The sequence below is a fragment of the Podarcis erhardii genome (genome assembly GCF_964252035.2).
Source record: "Podarcis erhardii genome assembly, chromosome: 6".
Classification (NCBI taxonomy): Eukaryota; Metazoa; Chordata; class Lepidosauria; order Squamata; family Lacertidae; genus Podarcis; species Podarcis erhardii.
This window is the reverse complement of record NC_138510.1, coordinates 71,504,496-71,514,419: the sequence shown is the minus strand read 5'-3', so window position 1 is coordinate 71,514,419 and position 9,924 is coordinate 71,504,496. Positions and strand designations below refer to the sequence as shown.

General features: G+C 47.2%; 1 protein-coding gene and 1 long non-coding RNA gene across 7 annotated transcripts in view; both read left to right on the top strand.

The window, feature by feature from the left end:
- The first annotated feature begins 31 nt into the window (after positions 1 to 31).
- LOC309344043 lies at positions 32 to 7,130 on the top strand. The gene is made up of 3 exons (XR_014157574.1): positions 32 to 150; positions 2,117 to 2,279; positions 6,983 to 7,130. It is a non-coding gene; the product is annotated as an uncharacterized lncRNA (long non-coding RNA).
- Positions 7,131 to 9,025: 1,895 nt separating this feature from the next.
- The window catches only part of ODF2L (outer dense fiber of sperm tails 2 like), a 35,684-nt gene continuing 34,785 nt past the window's right edge, over positions 9,026 to 9,924 (top strand). For all 6 annotated transcript variants that reach the window (XM_081865865.1, XM_081865861.1, XM_081865864.1 and 3 more), the window contains exon 1: positions 9,026 to 9,195. In XM_081865865.1, the coding sequence (XP_081721991.1) occupies positions 9,181 to 9,195 (15 nt within the window). In that variant the 5' untranslated portion in view covers positions 9,026 to 9,180. The remainder of the gene's footprint in view (positions 9,196 to 9,924) is intronic.

Here is a 9,924-nt window from a genome sequence, read left to right as displayed (position 1 = left end):
GGGGGAAATGGAGAGTTTCTCTTGCGCATGGGTTGTTCTCCCTTTCAGACGGGACGCAACTTCTTCTGAAATCGCAGCCCTCATCCCAAGTTGCGCTCGCCTCTCCCGCAGAAAAGTCGTGCATGGGCGCAAGGGAAGCTGATAGATCGGGTATGTGCCCCCTGACTGGACGGCCTTAAAGCAGATAGTCCCCTAGCGAGGGTGGAAGACAGAACGCGCATCTTCCTGGCACCTTGGCAGCTGTAATACCACGTCAAGCAGAATTACTTATATTTAAACAAGTTTAATCGGCCTTTTGTCCCAGGTGGCTTTTACCATCAGAATGCATAAACGTAGCATGAGTGGCAGTATAATACATATATATGTATAGATTGTGGACTTTCCTTCCATGGAGGTTTTTAAGCAGAGGTTGGATGGCCATCTGTCGTGGATTCCTGCATTGCAGGGGGCCAGACTAGATGTCTCTTGGGGTCCCTTCCAACTCTACCGTTCTATGATTCTATGTTAAAAATCTGAGCGCAACCGAAGTAGCCAAATGCCCTTAAAGACCCTGAGACGCCACTTCAAAAGTCGTGAAGGAATATGCTATTCCTGAGAGTGGTATTACAGGGCTTTGGGGGGTCACTACAAAAGAAGGAGTCGTTCGCAGACCCTTTCGTGTGGGTTCATACAGGCAGCAGTTTTAGCTCCTCCAGGAGTCTTGTGTGCCATAGAGCAGGTTTGAAGAGCTGGCAGCCTTTCAGATGTTGTTAAGACTAGGTAAAGGTAAAGGGACCCCTGACCATTAGGTCCAGTAGCGAACAACTCTGGGGTTGCGGTGCTCATCTTGCTTTACTGGCCGAGGGAGCCGGTGTATAGCTTCTGGGTCATGTGGCCAGCATGACTGAGCTGCTTCTGGAGAACCAGAGCAGCGCTGGAGCTGTACCTATTTATCTACTTGCACTGGCGTGCTTTCGAACTGCTAGGTTGGCAGGAGCAGGGACTGAGCAACGGGAGCTCACCCCATCGCAGGGATTTGAACCGCCGACCTTCTGATCGGATAACCCTAGGCTTTGTGGTTTAGACCACAGCGCCACCCATGTCCCTTGTTGTTTAGACTACAACTTCCATAATTCCAGACCATTATGGCTGGGACTGATGGGAGCTGGCTTCTTCCAGAGGTTCCCCATCTTTTCCCTGGGGGAATGTTGCTACACATAAAACCCATACCCAAAAGTCTGTGCAAGGCTCTTCAGCCGTAACCTTGTTTTTTGTGTGTTGTTTTGTGTGCGTGCATATGTGTGTTTGGTAGCAGCCCCAGCTAAAACTGGGCCTGCTAACAGTAGCAACAGAAATTCCTGCCCCCAAGGAATTTGCAAGTTAACATTCAATTTGGGGCAGCGGTAAAGAGGAGCGGAAGAAGTTTAAGTTCAGTTAGATTCCAATAAGGGTTGACGATTGAAGTGCTGTGGCAAAGGTTTTAATGGAAAGTTGGGTTTTCGAGGCGGATCTGAAGGAAAAGATGGAGGTGTTCCTGGGGGGGGGGGGAGTGTGAGAAAGGGCGCAGGAGAGCTTCAGACAGCTATGATGGGGTTAATTTACTGCAGCCCATTTATGAATTGCTTCATGTGAAACACCTGAAAGCAATTTAAGAAACACTATAATAAAACAACTATAAAATGATTTCCACATATTTAAAATAATTTCACATATAAAAACAATTCCCACATTCTAAAGATCAGACCTCCCGATGAGATTTATCTGCTGCAAAGAGCATTGTGATCACCATGCTATGGTCTGGTAGTGCTACAATTCTATGATTCTAAAGGACTAAGATGGGGGGGGGAGGTTTAGGTTGGAGGGCTGAAGATTACAGGCTGGGGGCAAGGCAATGAAGGGCTTTGAAAATAATAAACAAGGTGTTTGTGCTACAAATGACAGCAAGCAGGAAATTATAATTAAATGAATAATTTCAGTAACAAGAAGGTGGCTGTAGCAGTCAAGGCAGGAGACGGGTGTAGAACAGGACATTGTGGCATTTCTTACTGTTTAGAAGATTTCTTGCGTCCCCAAGTCACTTTTCTCAACAGCCTTCCTGAGCTGGCCCTCCCACCTGGCCTTTTTTCTTTTGTTGCAGATGCCTCTTGAAAAGCTACAGGTGCGCTTACCTGGGAGTAAGTCTCAGTGTGGGACTTAACTTTTGAGTAGCCATGCACAGAATCAGGCTGCGCATGGACTGTCCGCCACAGCAGAGCTGCATTTTCTGAGAAAACCCAACACTACCAGGCCCTGGCTATTAGGTAATACAGTGGTACCTCTGGTTAAGAACTTAATTCGTTCTGGAGGTCCATTCTTAACCTGAAACTGTTCTTAACCTGAGGTACCACTTTAGCTAATGTCGCCGCACGATTTCTGTTCTCATCCTGAAACAAAGTTCTTAACCCAAGGTACTATTTCTGGGTTAGCGGAGTCTGTAACCTGAAGCGTCTTTAACCCAAGGTACCACTGTACGATATAATCAAATGCACTTTTTTAAAAAAACCTAGTCTTTTTTTTCAGATTTGCTCCAGTGACTGGTCTACTTTGCAGTGCTTCCACTGGTCCAGCAGTCAGGGAGATGGCAAGAATTTTATGGTTGAACACCTTCAGATTGGGTAAATGATTAGCATTGCTTGCTATTCCTTTGGGTCTTCAAACCTAGATTAGCTAGGGAAGTTTATCTTCTCTATACCTTGACAAAACACAAAGGCTACACCCATGTGGGGCTGTGGGAGGGTTGGGTTGAGCAGCAATGCCCAGCATATGAAGGTAAAGGGACCCCTGACGCTCATCTCGCTTTACTAGCCGAGGGAGCCAGCGTTTTGTCCGCAGTTTTTCCAGGTCATGTGGCCAGCATGACTAAGCCACTTCTGGTGAAACCAGAGCAGTGCTCGGACATGCCGTTTAACTTCCCGCCGGAGCGGTACCTACAGTGGTACCTCAGGTTAAGAACTTAATTTGTTCTGGAGGTCCATTCTTAACCTGAAACTGTTCTTAACCTGAAGCACCACTTTAGCTAATGGGGCCTCCTGCTGCTGCCGTGCCCCCGGAGGAAATTTCTGTTCTCATCCTGAAGCAAAGTTCTTAACCCGAGATACTATTTCTGGGTTCGCGGAGTCTGTAACCTGAAGCGTATGTAACCCGAGGTACCACTGTACTTGCACTTTGACATGCTTTCAAACTACTAGGTGGGCAGGAGCTGGGACCGAGCAACGGGCGCTCACACCATCATGAGGATTCGAACCGCCAACCTTGCAATCGGCAAGCCCTAGGCTCTGTGGTTTAAACCACAGCGCCACCCGCGTCCCTAATGCCTAGTAGAAAGCCCCCCAAATGGGTCATTCTGAAGGCAGGGCTGACCTGACCTAGGATCTGATAGTTCGTATCACAGCCCACATTGACCATTGCTGGACCTTAACAGTAGTCTCCCTGCCACACCTGCTTGGTGCTGTGAGTGGCAAAAGTGCAGACGTGGTGGTTGCCCTCCAGAGACTCGGCAGTTGCAAGAATTCCGGGTTGCTCTTTGCTAGCGTTAACTCATCAGCATGGAACAAAACCTGAACTGTCAGCAAACCCAGTTAAACCCTGGTATCTGGCAAGTCTAGGCTTGAACCAGACACTGAAGTGAGGATGAGCAATCTCTTTGCTACTTGCTGCAAAAGGAAACACTGTTCTAGTATTAATATTTTTGAAAATATTTTAGAACTGCAATGCATATTCTATATTATTATTATTATTATCCTCCCTGTCATTGATTAAAAACACACACATCAAACAATATTTTTATTTGTAAAACAATTATTCTGAGGGGCATTTTGCTGAGTGCTAGATCATTGCACCATTTTTCTCCCTGAGGCATGCAATGGGTTCATTGAGAGCAAGAAACACCCATAAGCCCTTCCTGAATATGCAAATGAATAACGATGGGCCAACTGTTTTTATTATACTACATGATTATTTCAGTCAGTGATATGCAATGTGTTTATCTGTGTTGAGGGTGCTGTTGTTGCTTTTCAGTGTGCATTTGCAGCCTTAATTTTGGGCAGGGAGAAGATTAAAATATATAATTATTTTATAAAGCTTCACTGCAAACAACTTGTATAGTAAGAAAGAGATCAGATCAGATTAGGGAGGAACCGAATTGCTTAGCAGAAGCCAGCAAGAATTCCAGTGGCTGGCTATTTGCTTCTGGGAGTATGTGACATTGGGAGTTAAATTGGCAGGCTCCTCGTCTTTATTCAACAATTACGGAAACCGGTGCCTCTGGAATCAGAGCAGCCAGTGTTCAGCAAATTGCAGACTGTGCACGGACAACATATAAAAATTAAGTTTCTGCTAGGCACTGGAAGCAGAGAATCCTCTCGAGAGAACACGACTGCCAAAATTAAAACAACGGACAAAGAGCTGCTTTGGAGTTTCCTGTTTCCTAAATCGTACCTGAATGAAGATTATTTTTACAGCGTTTGATAAGGATCTGAAGAATGCAGCGACACATTATAATGCAGAATATTTGAAAGAATTTGTTTCTTAAAATACTTAAACAGCAGCTTTAGCAAACAAACTACCCCCCCACCCAAAAAACAGACACAATTAGGTTGCAGAAATTAGGAATGTTTGGCAAGAAACAAGAGTAGATTTGCATCTGAAAGGATTTGTTTGCAAGCTGGGAATTGCAGGTGGACAGTGTTAAAGAGGCAGGTTTTGGTGGGGTCAAAGCTGGTTCGGTCACACGGGTGTGAAGCCTTGGGAGTGCCACTGGGGGGCGCCACAGCTATGATTTAGAATGAAGTGCCAGAGAGGCAGAGGGACGCTGAAATTTGGCTGAAATTTGAGACCACTAGCAGAATGCTGTTGTGCTGATGTTGACCTTGCAGGCTTCCCACTGGCATCTGAGTGGCCCTGGTGAGGACAGGATCCTAGTCTAGATGGGCAGGATCCAGCAGGCTTTTCTTCTGTTATATCAGCTGACATCCGTGAATACAGCATTCATCTGTGCTTAAATCTAAAAATCAACACATATAAATCTGTATTAGCCCTCCAGATGTCCAAATAGCTACACATGGAATTGGCATTTATTTTAAAAAAAAGATAGGTTCGAATTGTACCAAGGATGGTGAGGACTATTGGATAATGAACAAGGGTATCCAGGCTCAAAATAGAAATCTCTTGGCAACCCTAAAGAGCATCCACTTTAGTTGCCCTGCCGCTAATCTGCATTCTGTAGGAATAGTGTTTAAAAGATCACTAACACCTGCAAGTATATAACATTTTGCCAGTACAAAATTTATACAGATGGCCACTTAAGACCAAAATGAATATATCCCTGGACATGCCTACATCATTTGCCTCAACGAGGCCTTTTTAGCATTGCATTTTTCAAAAAAAATCCTCAGATGTGTTCCTAAGCCCCACAATTAACATAGCATTGCTAGGATATCAGCACACTGCTATAGAAGCAGTCTTGCTTGGAAATGCAATGCTGTACGTGCCAATTCAAGAAAAAGGTCACACTGAGTTCATGGGGCTTAATCCCAAGTAAATGTGTATAGGATTTCAGTCTTACCAAATACAGATACAGTGGTACCTCGGGTTACATACGCTTCAGGTTACATACTCTTCAGGTTACAGACTCCACTAACCCAGAAATAGTGCTTCAAGTTAAGAACTTTGCTTCAGGATGAGAACAGAAATCGTGCTCCGGCAGTGCGGCGGCAGCAGGAGGCCCCATTAGCTAAAGTGGTGCTTCAGGTTAAGAACAGTTTCAGGTTAAGTACAGTGGTGCCTCGCAAGACGAAATTAATCCGTTCCGCGAGTCTCTTCGTCTTGCGTTTTTTCCGTCTTGCGAAGCACGGCTATTAGCGGCTTAGCGCTATTAGCGGCTTAGCGGCTTAGCGGCTTAGAAAAAGGGGGGAAGGGAAAAAACTCGCAAGAACTCGCAAGACGTTTCGTCTTGCGAAGCAAGTCCATAGGGAAATTCGTCTTGCGAAGCACCTCAAAAGACGGAAAACTCTTTTGTCTAGCGAGTTTTTCGTCTTGCAAGGCATTCGTCTTGCGGGGCACCACTGTGCAGACCTCCGGAACGAATTAAGTACGTAACCCGAGGTACCACTGTATTCCGGTTTGTTTGTCGACCATTCAATTCTCTTACCATGTGATTCCTGAGGGAGTCCTTGTCGACTTAAGTTTTCTACTCAGCAGACATTTTGCAACAGAGGCAAAATTTTGCCTGATCCTTTGCCCAACTGTTCTCTTGTCTGGAATCCGATCCTCTCTGTTCAGTTTCTTTCGTTCTTCCTTCCGTGTCCTGGTGCAACTCAATTTAGGTTTCAGAATGGAGACTGAAAAGCAGCTTGCCTCTTGACAGAAACTTCCAAGAAACATCTGGCTCCTTGAAACTGGATCCCTTGGATCATATGAAACAGTGCCGCAGAGCATGGTTGCCGGCAGAAATGGCTTTCAAAGGGACTAAAGAAGCTGATGGAGGACCTCTGCCTTCAACCTCAAAATACCAGTCGCTGGAGAGCAACAGCAGGGGATGGGTTCTGCCGTTGTGCCGTGGCTATGGGCTTCCCATCTGGGCTAGCCACTGTGAGAAACAGGATCGTCTTGGTATGATCCAGCACAGCTTATGTTCACACTCGGGTCTACTGCAGGTGTCCAGACCACACCTGGGGAGCTACTGAGTTAACTGGTTTTTCATTATTTTAGATGCAAACTTGCAGCATGAGCTGAATCAACATTCAGCAATTATGTCATTAATACATAAAGAGCAATATAGTGGTACCTCTGGTTGTGAACGGGATCCGTTCCGGAGGTCCATTCGCAACATGAAAAGAACGCAACCTGCATATGTGCACGCGTGGGTTGCGATTCGCCGCTCCTGCACATGCACGTGACGTCATTTTGCGCGTCTGAGCATGCACGAGCGGCGAAACCCGGAAGTAACCCTTTCCGGTACTTCCAGGTTGCCGCGGGACGTATCCTGAAAGAACATAAGATGAAGCGGATGTAACATGAGGTATGATTGTACTGGAATAGCAGGGGCAGTTTAATAAGGCATGTTTAAAGGATCATGCACAGGTATAGTTAATAGCTTTGGAATATTTTGAGCTATAGCTTACCGATCTCAAGGACAAGTGTGTGTGCACACAGACATATGCACACGTGTACATAGCCCTAGCTGCCATCCCCCTCATGTGCCCCTTTTCTTGTGCAAGCGCATGAAGGAGACACTGTGGGGATCCCTGCAAGGGTGAAGTGTGGGGAACTGGGAGGAGGACATCTTTTTCTCTTGACACCTTCCAGCCGCCCAATTTTTCCTCTCTTTTTGCAGCCTTACCCCACAGGTATGCCAATAAAATATTGGGGGGGGGGGAGACGACAGATAAGCCCCGCCCCACATAATTGATATATGACGCAGTACACACACACATCATTGAAAGTACTCAATTAACTGAGGGCCTGCCCCCTAGCCTCCGTAATGTCCTCTTTCTTGGGGGTATTTTTTACCTGTGAATTCCCAAAAGAAGCTCAATTTCAGGTTATTATCTTCTACCTTCTCAAAATCCTGGCTATGCCCATGCACACAAATATTTTATGGGGGGGGCAAGTCTCCTGGGCCCCTAGGAGTTGCAGACACTCCAAGTATCCCTATTTTCCAGGGACATCGCTGATTTAGAGAAGCCGTCCTGGTTTCTGATTTGATCCACTTTTCCTTATCCAATGTCCCTATTTTCCCTGGAGAAATGTCAGGAGGGTATGGAGTTATCCAACTCCCCAAGCCGTCTGAAGGCATAGGGAAGGTTTTCTAAAAATGTTTAATGTTTCATTATATTTTTATATATGCTGGAAGCTGCCCAGAGTGGCTGGGGCAACCCAATAAGATGTGTGGGTATAAATAGAAAAATTATCCATTATGGAATGGGGTGTCCCAAAGCTCAACCATTTGGGTTTGTTCCCAAAAACTGGACAATTTTGGCAGTTTCTTTAAAAAGGAATTTTACTTTTTGAAACATGGCAACCCTATACACAAGTCCCACTTGGGATGAGACTTGGGGTTTTTTTTGGGGGGGGGTGTCAGAAGAACCCTGTCACCTACACTAGCAAAAGGCAACCTGCATTTTCCTAGAGTATTTCCCTGTGGAGATGGCAGAATTGAGTCAGTGGTCCATGTGCAGATTCTGGCTTGCACTCTTTATGAAGATTTGAGGAGTGAGCAGGGCTGGATTTAGGTTTGATGAGACCCTAAGCTACTGAAGGTAATGGGGCCCTTTCTATGTCCAGCTGTCCTTTGTCATCAACAAATTGTCGCTGTTTTTTGTGTTGATTATATGCTATATGTTGACTATATATGGTAACTTATGAACCTAATAGATATCTAAAGCCATTTGCACGTGTTGCCATGCAACCAGTCCATGCAGAATGTAGGCACCCTATACAGTGGATGCTCAGGTTGCGAACGTTGTCCATGCAGGAGACACGTTCGCAACCCGCAGCACCACATCTGCGCATGCGCAGGTTGCGATTCGGTGCTTCTGCACATGCACAAAGTGCGATTTAGTGCTTCTGCGCACGCGCGAGCACCGAAACCCAAAAGTAACCCGTTCCAGTACTTCCAGCTTTTGGCACATCTGTAACCCGAAAAAACGCTACCAGAAGCGTCTATTCTGCAAGGTATGACTGTATATAGAAATGAGCAAACCAGTGATATTTTAGGGAGCAGGCTAGCAGGCGGGGCCCACTACTTACATCATAGGAGCCTACACCACACAAAACACTGTTGCTGTATGTAGGTTTTATTTTATTTGTTTATCTTATATTTTGGAAATGCACATCCCGTTTTTCCCCCTTTAATTTTTTTGGGGGGGGCCCCAAGAGAGTGGGGCCCTAAGCAACAGCTTGTTTAGCCCTGCCTGCCCGCAAGAGGCGCCCGGTTCCCCCTCTCCTCCTTCGCGCCTTTCGAGAGGCCAATCCGCGCGCCACAGCCGGCGCGCAGCGGAGCCCAGCCCCGAAGGCGGAGCGAGGGCTCCCCGGAGGAGCCGGGCGGCGTCGGGGCGGTTCCGGCGGCGCCTCGCGGGGTTGCCTGGCGAGGGCGAGAAGCGCCGCTCCGTTGTCCCGCCCGAGAGCGCGGCGTCGGCGAGCTGCAGAAGGCGAAAGGCGGCCATGGAAGGCAGCGGGGTAATGGCGGCGCCCGGGGGGAAGGGGTCGGGAGGCGGGAAACGCCGCTCTGCCAGCGGACGAGGCGGGTCGAGGCCCAGAGCCGCCGGTCATGGGTGACCTTGCAAGGCGTTGCCGGTGGCCGGCCTCTTCGTCCGGCGCCCGGAAAGCAGCGTGCCTCTGAGCGCGTGCAGAGGGCTTGCTGCGGGGCGGCCGCGCCTCCTCCCTCGGGGCGGGGAGCGGAGGGAAAGCGCTTCCACGGGTCTCAATTTTAGATTCTAAAAGGCCTTTTAGAAATGGATCCCCATCCCCTGCGCTCGAGATATTCCCCTTGTTCAAGGCTCAAATAGCTATATAGCTGCAAATACAACGTTGTCAAGTTGCATTATACCAAAGAGACGCCAGATGGCGGTGGTGAACCACGGTAAATTCAAGACATTTTTCAAACCTTTTTTTTTTTTAAGGCATTTTCGCAACTTTTTTTTACACGTGTCTAGATTCCAGCTTGGGGGGCTGCGAGGCGGATGGTGCGTGCCTCTTGGAGCTTGCAGCTTCTTGCTCTGAACTTGCCTCGCCAGTTGTGGCCGTAGAGGTGCGCACACACACCTCTGAATCTAAGTTACCATGAATTCATTTTTTAAAAAAATCCCATTGTCGCTTCGGAATCTCACTTAATGTTGTTATCAAAAGCTGCACCAGAGTACTTCACATTAAGTTTGCATTCTCATAACTCCATTTCGTCTCTGGCAA